General features: G+C 32.9%; 1 protein-coding gene across 1 annotated transcript in view; it reads right to left on the reverse strand.

Moving 5' to 3' along the window:
* Nucleotides 1-3,989: 3,989 nt before the first annotated feature.
* The window catches only part of LOC124536383 (innexin inx1), a 45,326-nt gene continuing 29,721 nt past the window's right edge, over nt 3,990-19,594 (reverse strand). The window contains exons 5-8 of the mRNA XM_047112917.1: nt 10,185-10,342; nt 8,535-8,729; nt 6,523-6,684; nt 3,990-5,095 (exon numbers count right to left, since the gene is read on the reverse strand). Coding sequence (XP_046968873.1) covers nt 5,038-5,095; nt 6,523-6,684; nt 8,535-8,729; nt 10,185-10,342 — 573 coding nt within the window. The 3' untranslated portion in view covers nt 3,990-5,037. The remainder of the gene's footprint in view (nt 5,096-6,522; nt 6,685-8,534; nt 8,730-10,184; nt 10,343-19,594) is intronic.

Genomic DNA, 19,594 nt, shown 5'->3' on the forward strand with positions numbered 1-19,594 from the left:
TTCGCGATTACACATTGAAATAAAACTAGTTATTTCAATGTGTAATCGCGAAAATAAATTATATTTATATATAATAATTATTTTTGGCATCCCGACGTTTCGAACGCTGTAAAGTGCTCGAAACGTCAGGATGCCAAAAATAATTAATATGCGCGATTCAAATCCGTTATAACTAGTTTTATTTCAAAGTAACCATTTTATTTGTAAATACAATCGTGGTCGGGGGCCCGAGCAGGGTTAGTCCCAGTCGGCAGTCGCCACCTCGACTGTATGACTAGTCTAACACTGTATTGTTGCACTGTATGTGCACAATTCTGGGAGCAAAAATTAAAACGACACAATAAAAAAATCAAAATTATATATTTTGCTTTCAACCGAAATCACCTTACATGCTAAATATATCGTAACTTAACATATAATAGCTCTGTAATAAATAATAAAGTATTACAAATTTCACTAGTATCACCTAGTATATTTAAAATACGTCAAAAAATCGAGAATGTTCGATCATATTCGAATCACACCCAAAATATTCTAAAAAAAGAAATTTACACCTTAATTAAAATAAATGCGATAATTAAAAACTAACTTAACTTCTAATTAAAAAATGAGCTGATACAAATAAAATTCGCAGATAAAAAAGAAACAATAAAAAATGCAGTCATAAAATCGTTTGTGACATATCCGAACGTCCGATAAATTTACTGGATATAGTCTGTGGTCAGTAATTGAAACGCGTTATACCGACGTATCGATATCGATATTTCTGTCAATATAATTTTGGAGATTATTAAGCATTAGTTTTACGTATCAGATTCTGCATCGTATCTTTTCTAGATCTATGCCAATTGTAATATTAATAATGATTTAGTTTGAATTTAAACACATGTATTAATAATAGCATGCGTTAAAGTTAGCCCTTAAAATACAATTTGAATGAACGATAATGTGATGAAATGTGTGACGTAGCGAAGGTTGTAGTAGAATTATTTTATATTTGGCATTTGATCTTTAATAATTATTACATCCCTAACATTTGCTTTAAGCCTGATTTTGTAAATAAACCTTTTTTGTGTAGGTATTTATTATCATTATAAATAATTTAATAATTACTAAAAAATATATTAAATTCATAGATCCCATAAAGATCTTTATTGTTAGGAGTAATACGTAAAAACTCTCATGTTTGAGAGATTATTTTCGACCGCTGAAAATAATCACATCGAAAAATCGCTCAACTGTTTCAATCTATAAATGTTTGTTGTTTAAATTGTCAATGAGTTCTTACTAACATATGTGAGCGCCATGAGTGGTGAGCCTATATCTGGACAGCAGTACATTTTAGGTCTTATTTCTGGATTTATGAAGCCGCCGAGGAAGACGAGAATCAATGCTTATCATCTTTTGGAATATCACTTGTCATTCGAATTTAATTTGGCCAAAAACATACATGAACGAGCTTGCATCCACTACTGCTATCAATTATACCCGCTAAACAAGCTTCATCAAACACGATATTTTATGAGTTAAGATAATCCTTTCGCTACGTCACGTTAAGAAATGACAACATGAAAAAACTTAACAACTCCATTAAATTTAACAATAAAAAAATTGGCTTTAAATTTTGTAAAATATCTCAAAAAACCTCCTTTGTATATAAATTAGAGGCACAATATGAAAAATGAACACGCATCAGGCCGATAGTTGTTCTTACAAAATTTTTAGTTCAAATGAATGCCGCTAGATAGCGTTCGATTACAGCTCCGATAATGGCCACTAGATGGCGTTAGTAGTAAGTATAAATTGATTTTTCGAATACAATTCAACACTTAGTCTTTATTGCTTAGTGATTTATCAAAATCGATATACATTCAATAATGTCATCAGTTCATACATACAGTCTCATCCCACTATCACTCCAACACATATTGTACACAAGAAAGGCGTTTTGCAGTCTATAATTTATACATTCAGTTCATTTTTCTGGCAACACTATACCTAAAGTCAATACAAGTAAAGTGTGCAATCGTACAATTTTTTTATTTCGGTAATTTTTTTTGCTATACATTTTTGTAAAATAATAAATTTAAAATATTTATAAACTAATACAAAACAAAAAACAATTCTGAGAGACGAATACATAGTACAAAACTAACTTTAATATGAAGCTTAATCATAAATGTCTTTTTTTAAAAACTTATTCAAAAAACAGGTTATTGGCACACGCTATTTATATTTAAAAAAAATTGAGGTCTCCGTCATTCACACATATTACTTATTGTAGACTTAAATAGTATTAAAAAAAGTTACGAGACTTTTAAAAGTGATCCTGTTTCAAAAAAAAAAAAAAACAAAACAAAATAGATATAGATGCTAGCGAATCTTCGCTAAAAATGTATTTGGAAAATAATGAAATGCTTTAGCTATCGCGCACACATTAAAGTTTTAAGTCAATAACAATTACTTGGTACACAAAAGTACCAGTAAAATATTTGTACTGTTTTAATTTAATTTGAAACAGGACAGAAATATTCAAACCCATTGTAACATATACAAAAACATGCTAAGTGTATAAAGAAATAGATTCTTAGTACAAAAAATGTTGAGTAGATTTTTTAATATCAAATGGAAAACTTTACAGATCTATTATATAATAATAATAATTAAAAATTATATTACCAACGACTAAGGGAGGTGCCTTATTGCAAGTCGTCGGTAGTTGGTATCGTACATGGCAACACTGCAAATATTTCAATCTTTAATTTATCCCATGGAAATAAAATCGAATAAAATATCAGGTCCCTCAAAATTTGCGAACTTTAAATATACAAATACTTTAACAGACGTTAATCTAATTACAACCTTCATATAAGACATGCAAATATTATATTCGAGTAGAAACAGATCGACTTGTTTTTGTCTCTTTTACACGTATGAATATTGTTAAAAAGAAAGAGATAGAATTTAGGTAAAGTCACTATAATAACAGAGTTAGTCAATTCGATTAGAATTCGAATATAGCTTTTAAAATAATAATAATATATAAGTTTAATATGAATCATTATCGCTTGATTAATTAAAATAATCATATTGTAATTCAAAGTCATATTTTTAGCTATTATACAAATAAGACATAAATTTATAAAAAAATCCCAAAAAAACTGCTATTAGAAGTGTCATGGAATCCATGAGTAATTGGAAGTATTTACATTTCAATAATATCTTTACAGTTTCGTATAAAAAATGATTTATAGTGTACCAAAGTGGTACGAACTAGCATTTCTACGATACTCGGGAAGCATTCGTAAGCTACGTGGTCTGGATAAAGTAGGCTGCATGAGAATAGATCAGATCTCTATAGGAAGGCTAGAGAACGAGGCATTCTTAATTCAAAAACACCAACCTTAATATGCAACTCCTCCACAGATTAAATAATATATTTCCATATTGTTTTTTTTATTAACACTAGTGAAGGGTGTGTGGAAGGAATAAGATCTGTTTATGTATGAATGGTGGATGAGGTATAAGATATTCAACGTGGTTTAAGAATGCTTCCATATTAATAAAATTAACCCACGATGTAACGATAGCATGAAAATGAGCTAAACGAAAGGCGATTAATTTTCAACACAGATACATATTTTTAAACTAGTCAAACTATAATATTGATTATTTTTTAGTCATACTGCACATTTCTGAGCGAAGCGACGTTATAAGAGCACTCACTTTTTTATTTTTTATGTGCACGGTACGTTATCGTAATTCAAATTTAGTTATTCATAATATTTTTTAGTTCTGCAGAATTTGACACAGCCTTATCATCATGAGTTCATTTTATTAAAGTTAATATAATTTAAGACGTACCTTAAGACTAACCCTTCGACTTGGAAACATTTTAACAATGGCAGTGAATGTTAACTCATGTTCTCTTACATTCTACTTAATATAACTAATATCTAATAATATCAAAGGCCTTAGTTTTCATATTTGAATTTGAAATGTCTATTTTAAAATGGCTAGGAACATTTAATTTGAATTTAAAACTTCTATATTCAAGACATTATTTTCGATCTAATTTAATAACGATAGCAGAAGCAATGACGGTTTAGCTCTAGACCATCTAGACTCTAGATTTATCTAAAGATATCACCTCATTGCTAATGTCAGTGGACTGTACGAACTTGTTTAGAATTGACTTATTCATCTGCGCGTGCGCACGTATTAAGTTGACGGTTAATAAATCATGATTAAAAACTGAAAGTCATATCACTTTACATGCAATGTTAATAAATTTTCATAATATGTTTTAACGATTTCATTATACGGATATTCTTCACCAATTTGACAAGACTAAATCTATTGCTATCTCTATCTCGTCCGATGGTGCTGAAAAGGATAGCAAGTAGTCTAGTTCTGTCAAATTTGACAATAGAATCGGTACTCCTTTCTTATATCTACTGTTTAAGGAAATTAAAACAGTTACGCTTATGTCAATTATTTAAGAATCATTCTATTATATTTTATTGTATTGTCACGTTAAAGTAAAAACTTTTAAAAGTTATTTTATTGCATTTCATACCACCACAACTGTTCGGTTACAATCTGAATACCTTATATAATAAAGTAAATGAAATTATTTGAAAGTGGATCACATTTTGGTTCACAGTGTTTTTAATGATCCAAGTGTAATCTGTTACACAACGGCTCATAACCTACTAAGCGTATACACCGCCAACGGGTACATTTCAAAATGATATTTCTTTTAATACAATGAATTCTTATAAGTAAAATTTTACAAGGAATTGATATTTTTATCATAATCACCCAAACATGCACTATTGCACGTTGGACTCGACGCGTTATTTTATACATAAATGATCCAAGTGTAACGTTACACTCTTGGCTCATGGTGTCTCTATAATAAAGTATAGCTAATACTCCGGATGAAGCTGGATATCGAACAATAAACGTTATATACAAACTTGTGAGACATTGTCAGTCGCCGACGATGGCGATGGCGGTGAATTTAGGTGGTCGTCACGCGCGGGACCCGCTCTTCTCCCCCATCCGCTTAATGAGTTCGGAGATCAGCTCTCTGAAATATTTGAAGAAAATATACTTTTATAAAATATCAGTGTGTTTTTTTAAATATCATACTCGGGCTAAAACCGCGATCGTGCTCCACTAATCTAATTGTACCGATTTCCAAAAGTTAGAATTACATACATATATATGTACTGTAACTTGAGCTAATTACGACATCGTATATACGTAATCACTTCAAATATCAAATAAACGAATTTGTATTGTTTTGCTGCCTCTACTCTTAAGTCGTCCCACGCAATGAAAACATCTTGTAAGCACGAGCGTCACTTATAGTAGCACACGCCAGTAGTGTATCGTGGAAGGGACCTTCGTGAGTGAATACAACTATAGCGTGCTTTCAAATTTTTACAACGTACAACGTAGATTTTAACGTCACGACGTACATTATTAATGAGTGGTCTAATACCTTATTCAGTTTTACTTTTTAAATTTTGAGTCATAATTTAGATATATACTCTTCTCTGAGTCTGTATAACACTGAACTCCTAATAAAGGGATGGGTCGATTATATTTTGTTTGGTATTTAGGTTAGTTCCTGGATGATTTAGATTTGGTGTCGGGTTCGTGGATGTGACGAGCAGGTAGTAAGTATTAAAAGGTACGCTATAAGCTTTAAATTAGTCGGCCATTATAACAGATACATATATAACTGACATAGCTGTGCGAAACTAAAGTGAAAGTTACCTGTCTCTTGTTTCCGTCATGACAAGAGTCCCGCCTACCGGAAAACAATAATAGAACATTGTTTTGTACAACACAACAAAGACAAGTTGTGCTATAATTAAACCATCACTGACTGAACATCGACAACTTTTTTTAAGGAGCATTTCACGTGGTAAGTAATGTTTCTGTCATAGTGTTGTTAAATTGCTTCTTTATTATACTTTTTAATAATCAAATCGTCGATGAGGTGGCGAGAGAAATGTTATTTATATATTTTAATGAATATGTAAATATTAAACTTAGATCAATGTTATATGTCATATTTATGTAGCATAATCTACACTAATATAAATGTGAAAGTAACTCGTGTCTGTCGTTCTATCACTACCAAACCGCTGAATCGATTTTGATGACATTTGGTATGACGGAAATTTGAACTCCAAGGTAGAACATAGGCTACTTTTCTGCCCAACAACCAAACCCATAAAATGCGAAACCGCGAGCGAACACTAGTGATTTATACCCGCTGAGTTTCTTTCGCCGGTTCTTCTCAGGTCAGGGTTTTCCTTTTTCCGAACCGGTGGTAGTGTTTATTTGACAATCAATAAGTAAGTGTAATGCTTTTATATTGAATAAAGGAATTTGAGTTTGAGTTTATAAGTTATTCAAATAAGTCGGACACACAAGAGTAAGAAACAATTGAAGCGAGTGCAAAAGTGGATCGATCGGGTGAGAGGTGAGGTGAGGGCGCACCTGTATATGAGCGGGTCCATGTTGCGGGCGAGCATGTATAGCAGCCACCAGTCGCCCACGTCGGTGCGCTGCGACACGACGACGGCCGACTCCATGGCGATGGTGCGCGCGCGCGCGTGCAGCAGGCGCGGCCGCACGCGCGGCACGAAGATTATTATCAGTCTGCGGGACAATGGTCCCTAATAAATACACACTCGACGTAACTCTATTCACTTAACGCTAAGTTAGACCTCAATCTTAAACTGACATTGTGGCTTCAACCCTACCACACTCCACGCATATCTATTCACTTAACGCTTAGTAAGACCTCCTCAATATTAAACAGAAGATTGTGGATTCAAACCTACATAAGCTGGTAGTTGTTTATTCTATTATATTCGTGTAACGTAACTGTTGATGTTGAACCATTAAAAAACCCTTACTCATATTTTAAAACAATAGTATCCACGGCGTATTAATGATCCGTGTTTTAAAGAAAGAAAAGGAATTTGTATATTTTTGACTAGCAAATGAGTCACATAGGCATCACGCTTAACGATTAGTATTTTCGACATATTAGCCATCCTAGATCGTCATTGTGCCACTAAACTTGAAAAAAGACGTTATGTATCTTGTACCAGTAGTTATATAACCAGGACGAAAACCTATTCACTTTTTCTATGCAATAAAACGAAACTTTTAAGGATACTATCCGTATTCGAATGGCTTATTAAAGGAACCCAAAGCACTTTACATTCCAACCACCTATCAGTAATATGTAAACAAGTTCTACGTGTTTAAACAATACCAGTTCTGACTAATTAGGATGATTTAGACGGTAAAGTCTAAATGGATCAAAACTAATCGATTTTGGTATATCAGCCAATATAAACGAGTTATCATTACCTTATAGCGTGTATTTAAATGTGATTAATCTGTGAGTAATGTGGATCAAGTATCAAGAACGAGATAAGGAATATTATTTGAATAAATAAACATTGAGAAAGTAAACAAATAACTATACGAGTACAGCAAAGTAAATATCATCTCAATGTTGTTTACACCTATAAAGACGTATCACATCAAATGTCCCCTACATTAAATATCAATTTTAACTGTTTCGTTATAAATCGATGGAGTTACATTGAGACCATCGATTTAGAGTATGAAATGTATGTATGTATGAAAATTGAGCTTATCATTTATACCTACAATGACGTCATCCTAGCCGTACTTAATCATCACATAACTATTTTAAAATAATTATTAAAACATCATTTGAACAATGAAATTACTTCCAAATGATATGTAGTATCACTAGATCCATTTTCTACACTAGAGGAGTTTTTAAAGTTTATAATGAAAAAATTACATGTGCACAAATTATAGAACTAGCGCGTCAAATTTGTGCACAGAGCAAACTCAGAGCATGCTTGATCGTCCGACCTTGTCGTATCCAGTCTAATTCAGTAATAAACAAATGCACTGCCCTTCTCATTTATTGAACAATAAACTTATATCATCAAACATAAGAACCACCATTAACAGGCCATTAAAAAATAAAATGTATTTTTAAATACAACAATAAATGGTCAGAGGTCGCAATCGGGTTGATCAATGTGACCGTTGAAAGACAAATACATCATATACCAAAAACGACCGAATCTAATTTTAAGATTTCGATGCGATTGTATTCCTTATCGTGAGCAAAAACGCAAACGTGTTTATAATTAAGATTACTTATTAAATATTACTTGACATATGTTGTTATATAAAACATTCCTACACAACCAATTCATATAGGTAAAATATACAATAATCTTAAGTAGTTCATGGTATAAAATTTATACATAACGTATTTATATTTTTCTTTATTGACAAAATGCAGCTGCGCGAAGCCGTGGCGCGTTGCTAGTCGTTAATAAAAAGAGTGTAATGAAGCCACAAAAAAGACATTTACACGAATATATACGGAGAAGGATATATACATGTACACACACACACACACTCACACGCACACACACAAACCTCACCTGTATATAACGAGCAGTACGAGGATGATCGCCAATATGATGTACCAAAACCAGAGGAATATGTAAGTCTTCTCGTTGACGATGTTCAGGGGCAAGATGCAGAGCGAGTCGTGGGTCTGAATGGTGCCGGACGCTCCGTACTTGTGGAACGTGCACTTTGTGACGCGTGGGAACACGTAGATCATTGGATCGTATCTGTAAATGAAAATAGTAAAATTATAAAATCAAAATCAAAATAAACTTTATTCAAGTAGGCTTTTATAAGCACTTTTGAATCGTCATTTTACAATTAAGTGAAGCTACCACCGGTTCGGAAAGTAGATTCTACCGAGAAGAACCGGCAAGAAACTCAGTAGTTACTCTTTTTTTTTATATTTTATTAACTTCAAAAATTTTAAAAAGACGAGTCCTTTAAACACTGCAACATACAGACCCTTGATAACATAACACTCCTTTTTGAGCAGTTAGTAATGAGAGGATGGTCTTTCACGTCTGCAGTGGCTGCAGGCTATTCAATTTTTGCCGCACCTACTTTTTTTTTGCAACATTTATGATTTGTGTTCTATCGCCCTTATTACATCCGTTTTTTCCCGTAATTAGTATGGCAATAAACCAGGTGATATTTCAATTTCTGTCAGTTACTAGATTATTTTTCCAACCCGCTATGTACTGACGAGTGTACGGATTACGGACGCAATGTGTATACATATAATTATAAGTTTTTTTTTTTTTTTTCTTTAAGACAAATTTTGGCTAATCTTGCCTACTAAGCCTATTTGTAAATCCGCCATTGCACGTCTATGAAATTAAAAAAAATCCTTTTGAGATATTGCAACCGGTTCCTTTCTGAGATTGCCATTTTGTATATATTAACATATGATTTGACATCGATCAGAAACTGCATATTTGCAATTCAATGTGGGACTGGTCCAATCGCTTTCACATTTGAAAAAGCAATACAAATAAATCAAATGTTAAAGAAATTAGTTACGAATGTATTTAAAATAAAAATTAATTACTTTTCATTCAAATAATAAGGTTAACTTAGAATTCAGAAACGCAGAAACTTCCCGCTCAAAAAATCCGATATTTGATCAAGTATGGTTACGTGTAGTGTAGAGCTGAGATGGCCCAGTGGTTAGAACGCGTGCATTTTAATCGATGATTTCGGGTTCAAACCTAGGCAAGCACCACTATATATATGTGGTTAATTTGTGTTTATAATTCATCTCGTGCTCGGCGGTGAAGGAAAACATCGTGAGGAAACCTGCATGTATCTAATTTCATCGAAATTCTGCCACATGTGCATTCCACCAACCCGCATTGGAACAGCGTGGTGGAATATGTTCCAAACTCTCCCCTTACTGGAGGAGGCCTTAGCCCAGCAGTGCTTAATTGACAGACTGTTACTTTACTTTACTTTACTACGTGTAGTGTGTTTACACGTATTGCCAAATTGTCGATTGTACTAAGATCGATCGATGGAGTCTATAAGAGTATCATAACAATACAACTCTACCAAGAACAGTGGTAATCTCCCGCCACTTTTAACCTTTAACCTACTAACGACTTCAAAACTTAACCTATAGTTCAACAAACAAAATCCCTTCGAAGAGAACAATTAAAACCTTACAAAGAATGTGTACAAACCTCTCTTCTTGCGGCACCTCGCTGTATCCCAGGACACGGGTACCGTACGAGAAGAACTCGCCGTTGAAGAAGGCGTCCATCATCCACAACTGCAGGACGATGTTGATGAGGCACAGCAGCTCACAGCCCCAGTATCTTAACGCGTAGAGTTTGTGGGTCTGCAATCACAGAAAGCAATAATTATATATGACCTTATCTAATTTAGGGTATACGAGTAAGGACGATTTAAAAAGCTCGTTTTTTATGTTATAGATGGTCGGACGACCACAACTGATGACAAGCGATCATCACTGTCCAGAGACATTGGCGCTGCAAGGAATATTAACCGTAAAAAATATTATTCGATACAAGATTTTATAGATGATAAAGAGCTTAGAGTTAATTGTTGTTGACTTGAAACCAGGATATATTGCTTGTAAAAGTCTACTTAAACACTGTTTATTTTATTCCTTGACTACTGTTGTTTGGCGGTAGTGTATCTAATGAGTGGATGGTGCTTATTCAGATGGGCTTACACAAAGCCACTAAGTAATTGTGACCACGGCCACTTCCGTGTCTGTTTAAGATGGCTAACTTTTTCATCTACATAAAGTAGGAGGGCACTGCAAAAATATTAACCATTCCTAAGCTCCTTATGCTATTTTAACGATTAAACTTGAATTAATGTATAGAACCTCCTTGAAAGTCTTTAGCTGGTTTTTTTTTACATTTATCTTTAGAGGTCATTACGCAATCACATTAGTACAGGTTGTATCCACGGCTTCATCTCGACTCGTTATTACTGCGTTATCTAATTGTCAACTGTTATCGTAGTCGTAAATATAAAGTACCCGCATTTCTATTATACAAGCATCTCTGTCATTTAAAGGTCATGCAAAATGACATCAGGAGCAAATATAAGCTAAAAAGAAAATCGAGTTAATAGTGATGTATTTTTATTGCGGAACCATGATTTTTGACTTTGGATTTACTCGATTATTTGCAGATGAATAATTCATGTTTCTAGAACTGTCTAGATCTTGTCAAATTTGTAAGAATTAAACTCAACTGATTATTATTTTACCATACAGATTATAAAACAAAACGCAGGTAGAGCGCGTTGTACATTACAATGAAGCAACAAAGGATTTACTTTATCTTAATACTTCAAAAGTAATATCACTTTTAGAGTTATTCTTTTACACAATGTATAACTATAATTTATTAGAATTTTTAATTAGTAAAATGTTAATTGACTTTTTTCGTAGTATATAATTTAATTAATAATATGTCAATTGACGATTTTTAGAATAAGTTGTAATGTATTATTTTAATTTATAACAATTATTAATACTGGCCGAATGTCTGATACTGGCCGGTAAGAAAAATAATGTCAAGAAATCGAACGCGGCGGCAGTGTTTTGTTTTGTATGTGTCAGATTATGATAAAATACGGGATATATTGTGAAACACGGATTAGTGGATAGAATGTGTAAATAGTGTTAATAAATGAGTCTGGAAGAATATCGTTGTTTAAACTTGTGACCAGTGACCATCTATAAGAATAGGTTTACTTTTTTGGAGAAGAAATAGAAATGCTCTTTATGATGTAACGTACATATTTTTGTCTTTCCAGTAATATAATATAAACGCGGCTCAATTTCAACCAATCATATTAACAATATTAATTAATATAATTAAATCGAATATTAGTAATATAACGATAGCACTTATTTCCGAAATTGCAAAAAGTCGTTATTAAATCTATTATTATATTAGCTCAGTTTGAATAACAATTTCGGCCGCTAGTCGTGTCCTTTGATATTCGCAGTGGGAGGTGACCCGCATGCTCATGTTACCAATACATTACTCTTTGCGATCGCGATAAACACTGATAATTAATGCAGACATGAGCGCTGCTATCATAGACGAATGTAAACAGAATCAAAGTTATGATAAACTAAAGAGTCATATTGCTTGACACAAAATATCTGGTTCACGTGACTCGATACGTGTATTTTTTTCTTATAGATTCCATAATTTATATTAAACCATTTTATCAAGAGCCTAGGATACCTCAATATCAATGGTAATTATATCGGTTTAGTTAAGCTGGATAGATCTGTATGGTGTTTAAATGCGGATAGCTTATACCCCTAGACGCAGGCGAAAACTACGGTATATAATTATCAGGCGACTTCTCATCACTTTGCTCACGTTAACCACTATAATATTGATAAATTATAGATTGATAAACCGACATACGCAATGCAATACAAACTTGAGCAGTAATTATATATAATAATTTCCGCCACGTGTATATATGTATATATGAGGCGAGCGGGGGATCAGGTGTTATACATAATGTTAAAGGTTACAGATAAGCTATCTATATTCTAAATACCATCTAAATCAATACAGCAGTTTCTTGCATTTTTCTGTTAAAAAAAAAAAACAAACAAACTTTCATATTGATTATATCGGTACACAAAGACCATTATGATAATTGCGATAGGTTTCACGATTCCAAAGTGTGGCAAGGGACACCAAACCAAGCGTATACAAGTTTAGAATTCGCCTATACCGGACCACCTAGACTAGTAAACTCGATAAAATGACAAATCCCAAACGATAACTTTAAAACCAGATTATCGTATGTATATATCCAAACTGATCTGTTCATATAACCCGATATGTTTAAAATTACTGATCAAAGCGTCGTCTCGCTTTATTTAAACAAACACATGATCTGAATATCATAACAATTGAAACAGCTTACGCAAAACAATGTCCGATATCAAAACACGTTATACAACCGACACTTTAAAGATATCAAATGCTTTCCAAATTGATATACATTTGATCGTCGCTGTCCTTGTATAATAATCATCTTCAATTATTATAACCGACTGACTGAAAGGGTGTCCGCAAACTATTTATATAAAACATATATACATACAATAGTGAACAAACTTCTTTTTTATCTGTATTATAAATATCAGGCTACGTTCTTTGAACCAACCTATCTCCATACCAAAAATCAATTTCATTTAATTTCAGCGGTTTAAGCGTGAATAAATAACAGCAGGTTTTTTCGCATTTATAATATTATCTATACTAGTGAAATATCACTCGTCATGAGTAGTAGAATCCGAGATGGCCCAGTGGTTAGACCGCGTGCATCTTAACCGATGATTTCGGGTTCAAACCCAGCCAAGCACCACTATATATAAGTGCTTAATTTGTTTTATAATTCACCTCGTGCTCGGCGGTGAAGGAAAACATCGTGAGGAAAACCTGCATGTGTTTAGTTTCACCGAAATTCTGCCACATGTGCATTCCACCAACCCGCATTGGAACAGCGTGGTGGAATATGTTACAAGGGCCCCCTCTCCTTAATGGGAGAGGAGGCCTTATGCCAGCAGTGGGTAATTTACAGGCTGTTAAAAGTAAAAAAAAAAGTAAAGTAAAGACTTTAATTTTTTTATGAGTACTACAAAACCATAAGTTCCATTGATTTTAAATAGTAACTCGTTTCGCGATATAGACGCTCACTGAAAAGGATTTTTGGAAATTAACAACTATAAGGACGTAACTTATGTATGCCACCATACATGTACACAATAAGAAATCGGAGCGGACAGCTAATCTCCAATGTACGTGACACTAGAATAATAATTGGTATTGTGATATGTTTTATTTTGTTGTTTATTTGAAATAACATAACTTTGGACCCGATATGGTTGGAACACGTGCATATTAACCCAAGATTAAGAGTTCAAGCCGAAGTAATTTGCAATATGAAGTCGATTAAATAAGCAATGATAAACAACTATTTACTTAATTGCAACCGCGCCAGCTGGGTTTTGCAAATCTGGTGCTGGTTCCAACTGCCGCCATCTTATATCGACCGTTATATCATTTAGATGAATAATAATCCTTAAAATATTAAACATTAATGTAAAGTACGCATTAGTAGGGTGCATAATCCTGATCGTTCGAGGTGTACAATATAAATAATTTACAATAATAATTAGGTAAAATTCAGTAAGAATGTTAATTTATTCAAAACTCTTTCAACTAACTTAGGTCTTATGCGAGTGAAATACAAATCTCCTGAGGGAGACAATTTACGTTAGATTCGTTTATAAAATTGTATTGTATTGAACACCTGTCATAATTTAACTTACCTTCCCACATTTTTTTTTAAATTACCGGTTCTTCTTGCTAGAATCTATATCTGAACCGGAAATTAAAGCTTACTTGAATAAAGTATGTATCGATTTTGAATACAAAAATAAATAATTTGTGGTAGGGCATTATATACATACACTACGGCGAAAACATATTTAGTACTGTTGTTCGTGTTTGAAGATTAAAAGGCCCAGTGTTTCTACTACTTTAGAAAGTCGGTGCCACGTTGACGATGCAAGAAATGGTTAATATTTCTATTAGTGGTGACCAATAACATAGTCCATTCTATAATTCCTAACCTATATCTTTCTATAAACCTATAACTGAACATTTGAATATATTCTTGTTTGCCCATAAAAGTAATTACCTATTACCTTACCTTACCTTTTCCCATAATAGTATGAACAAAGTCGCTTACTGCTGTCTGTCCTATATGCTTAAATCTTTAAAATTACGCAACTGATTTTGATGCGGTTTTTCCAATAGATAGAAAGATTCGAGTGAGGGTTTTTTGTATGCAATATAAATTAAATAATTTTAGAAACACTGATAATTTTAGAAGTTTCTAATGTGCTATCGTAAAGAAATATTCTATAGTATAATTAGTATAAGTATTGCACCCGTGCGAAGCTAGAGCAGGTCGTTAGTTACCTATAATCATGCTACTAATTTTCGCAGATAAAACAACTCTCATATAACTTGTCCGTTTTCTCGCTATCAATAATTCGCTTTCCATTCAATTTCCCGTCCTTCTACTTTAAGATTCTGCATCAAATCAAAGACCGTTTGAATAAAACATCGAGCTCTCGAACAAACAACAGAAAAACCGTGTAAATCAAACATAAGTGTGTCGTAATGTCGAATTGTAAATTATCAACAAACACCAACTACAAATATGAAATCCTTCTTTCAAGGATATTCTTCTATAATCTGTGGTTTCATGGTTTTATTCATGTAAATCGATTAATAAATAATTTAACGATCAGATAAATATATGAAATAGCTATACTTACTCTTTAAACTAGTAACAATACGCGCACAAAAATTCAAGTGCCCATAAACCACCCCAGCGAAGTTGTATCGTTTTAGTGTATTTTGTCGAATCAGGGCAGGCAGATGGCGACGTCCCTTTGTAAGACCCGCACCTGGTAGTTTTTGCAATACATGGACTTCCCGAGACGATGCGAACAATATTTCTTGTTATTGCAATATAACCCTTACACTTTAGGATATTAGGTCATAGTCATGGAATTTAGTTTTTTTAATAGATTATACATGCATCAAAAATATGCATAGCAAAAGAATCACTTTTGGGGTTATTTAATTATCCTATTTTGTTACGTCTTTCTTTTGTTCATTTCAAAACAAAAGAACACGTTGATTTATATGGAATCATAATAATAGTATTGTCCAAAATATTCAAGTACACGAGCAATCTGTCGATCAGTTTGAAACGAGGTTGTGTCAATCTGTGTCACGCACGCCGCCATACCCGAGTGGTCAGTGTTGCGTGCCGTGACATGGATCGAGTCTGCAATCATCTTCCTTGTGCCACCATGATACTATGGCATTACGAATTTACGTAATCTGTCGCCGCAATTATTTCACGCATCCTTAAACACCAATAAAACCTCTATTTGTAATGGCTGTAACTGCTATTGAAATATATTTGACGTACAACACATAGTATAAAATTAAACAGCGCGTTTTCTACTTGTATATATATTTTATCTTCTAACAAATACTATTTTATCTTCTAACAAATTCTAATATTTATTGATTGCTCCTTTTAAGTTTTTGGTATTAGATAGACAGATAATTTAGTGATAATGACAAAGTAGTGTGATGTAACATTAATCGATCTTGATATTTATAATAATACGTTCCCAATAAACCTTATCCATAACTTTCTATACAAATCCCAAATTACAAGAACAAGTGTATTTGATCATCTTTTTGTTTTCTCGCCCTATTGCAATTCGCGCCCTTGTTCTGTTCAATTTAAGTGGTCCTTCAATCGAGTCTAACGCGAACACATTGTAAAGAATGGAACCTGGAAAAGTGCCTAGCGGGACACCGACGTTGTTTCTTCGTTACAACTTTGATCATTTTACTTTTTTTTGTATAAGACCAATATTAAAATAGAGGTTTTATATGGGGAAAAAAACTCTGCCTCAGCGATATAAAATTGATCAAAAGCCTGAGTAAATATTACAAGACTTTTTTTTTTTTAAAGTAAGATTACATAATATTATCTATCATCTGTGCTTTAAGTACCTACAAATAAAGCATCGATAATACACGAATCATAGTTTTGCTTCGGGCGTTCAATACAGTCATTGAACTCAGGATTCTAGTTTCTTATCCGAATGTTTTATATAAGCATCGGCAGATTTTTTACCATCGACACGTTTCTAAAGCGATGTATAGAACGATCTAGAATTATCTATGTTATACATAAAACTACCAAGGAGTAGTATAGAGTAAAATAACAAATTATACCTATGGCTAACATTAATGGCAACAGGGCAAAGACTTCTTTAAAAAAAGCTTAAAGATAAGCGTACACGTGCAACAAAATATCATCCATAATTAGACAGGTTTCCTGACATTAATAATTGCTTAAGATCTATTAACATAGCAAATTAAAATATTGTCTACATATCATATAGCGCATATGAACACTAATATGATATATTATTACTACAATTAATCTTCAATGAGAGGTATAGGTAACTAAACAAGGTGTGGAATTAATCATTTTTGAAGGTAACACGCTAGAATTGATCATGAAACATTAGTTATACAGAACCAGATATCGTTAGATTCAACAGGTATCTTAAATCATAGGTCATCAAATACGCCCAAATTAAATGACGAAACTTTTTTTAAATTTCGATTGTGAAACTACCTCCGGTTCGCAATGCGATGAAACAAATGAAACGAGGACATGTCGAAACAAACACTTAACTCTAGATTATCACGAGACAGAACATAATGTCGAACATTCAAATATTAACAATTCACATAGCGTCCGTTCGTGGAAGCGAGTGTGGGTCAATTTACACGTGGTATCGAATCCTGTGTTAAGTAAAATGTAAGCCGACGCCTAAGTTACCACTAATGGTGGATCGTTTTACGTTCAAGATTAAATAACCACTCATTACGGTTATAAGTGCGATAGAGAATGTGATGGCTTTGGTTTCTTCGTGACATACTATGTCAGCTTCATAACTTGAGTAGGCGATTATTATTTTATAAAACATATCCTCTGCTCATTGCTGATACATAACCGACGGTTTTAAGTAAAATTTTAAGGACGCGTTACGTTTATCCAAATTTCACAGTAAGCCAGAAAACGGTTTACAAATTAGGTTGTATAGTTCAAAAAATAAATTTACATAAAGTTATTTATTAGGTAGATTCTTACGATGACTTTCAAAAGATTAATTTAATTTGAAGTTATCATCGTTTCGAAATTTAGATTCTACATAAAAAACAACTGGCAAAATATTTTGACTACAAATGTAAAATAAAGTTATTTTAGGAAATTTAGGGGAACAAGCGAATATGACGACTAATGGTCTCATTCGAACTGCACTGCTAGAAGGATAAATAACTATTTACATCGTCGGTACTCCATCAACCAACGGGCAAAGTGTCTAAGATGTTGTATTAACAAAAGGGGATGTCAATTACAGCGGTGCACACACACTTAAAACAGGAGCCATGTCGGGTAATATTTTTCGGTACTATATTTTACTTATTATATTTTCGAATATATCGAGAGTAAATACAAAATATTCCGTTAATATTATTATATTAATATCTGGGCCTATTGCAAAAATTATACAGACAAACACAGCGTTCTCAAAAGCAAAGAAAATTAAAATGTACGTTTATTTTTTTGTGATTTTGATTATAACACCAAAAAGTTACTCCTTTATAAATAAACAGTAATGTTTGTTAAACATACTTAATTTACTATTCATCGAAGTAGAAAAAAGAGATGAAGATTATCTCTTTAAACGAGTCTTCAACAATCATACTGCTTTGAGAATATCATAACTAATGTATTAACTGCCAATCTTCCTTGATAAATTTGCTAACTCTAATTAACTATGTATTATTTGTTTTAACTATTAGCAATAGACTAAACAAATATTACAGAGTCATGATGAGAAATAAATAAAAAATAGATAACTAGAATTTTTTTTGCATACGAAATATTGTGTAACAAAGTAAATCTTTATATCCTGCAAAGGGTTGAGAATGATTGAAGCCGTCATTAAATCAATTCCACGGCGTACGTTGACTCGCACAGCGACAAGTATTATGTACCGTTATTAAGGCAAAAAGTAGTGGCAATGCCGGCCCACGTAGCCACTTATTATACTCGCAACAAAGTTGATAATCTAGCATTTTATGCCCTGAATATTGACATTTTAGACACAGATGATGAAGCTATGAAAAGAGTTACTAAGCGTGTCTAAGTATGTCTATTCAATAAACTCGAACTGAGTTGTATAAGATTATTTGTCTTGAAACAATATGTATGTACATTATTTACGTTTAATTTCTGATTAATGAGCACTTGTAGTAAGCAACATGCCATCTGAATAAACAAACGAACGTGAGAAACTAATGATATTCAAGTGTTACCAGAATCAGATACAGAAGCGACTGAAGAAAAAAACAAACATAAAAACAGACCATTCACGGAACAATTACATGAAAACACGTGGCCACTTGTGACTATTGAATGAGCTTCATGCTCGAGTAAGCACGTACCACGATGAGTTAGGAACACGCACGCAGGCTTGAACAAGACGATTACTAGCGTCTTCAGTAAACTAACGAAAGTGTACAATACAATATCTAAGTGAAATACTCAAATTACAATTGCAAATGCAGTGCTCATTACAGGTGTGACCGAGCTGCTTTCAATAAAAATAAAGAGTTGTACAAAATCAACAAAAACAATGATTAACGATGCTTAATAATATTCAAGCTTAACTTCCGTATCTTTTTCTAAAGGTCTGCCTCGTTATGGTAGTATAGCATTGATTCTGTTATAATAGGCAATAAATAATTTCAAACAAAATGAATAAAAATTGAAAGCCGAGCAAAATCTTGAATTAAAAAAAAATAGAAAGCGGCCAGAAATGGAAACTTAGGTAAACACGACGTGTTTTAATTAAAGCCAACTGTTCATATAAACATTGATCAATTGAAGA

This window comes from Vanessa cardui, chromosome 2 (genome assembly GCF_905220365.1).
Source record: "Vanessa cardui chromosome 2, ilVanCard2.1, whole genome shotgun sequence".
NCBI classification, from domain to species: domain Eukaryota; kingdom Metazoa; phylum Arthropoda; class Insecta; order Lepidoptera; family Nymphalidae; genus Vanessa; species Vanessa cardui.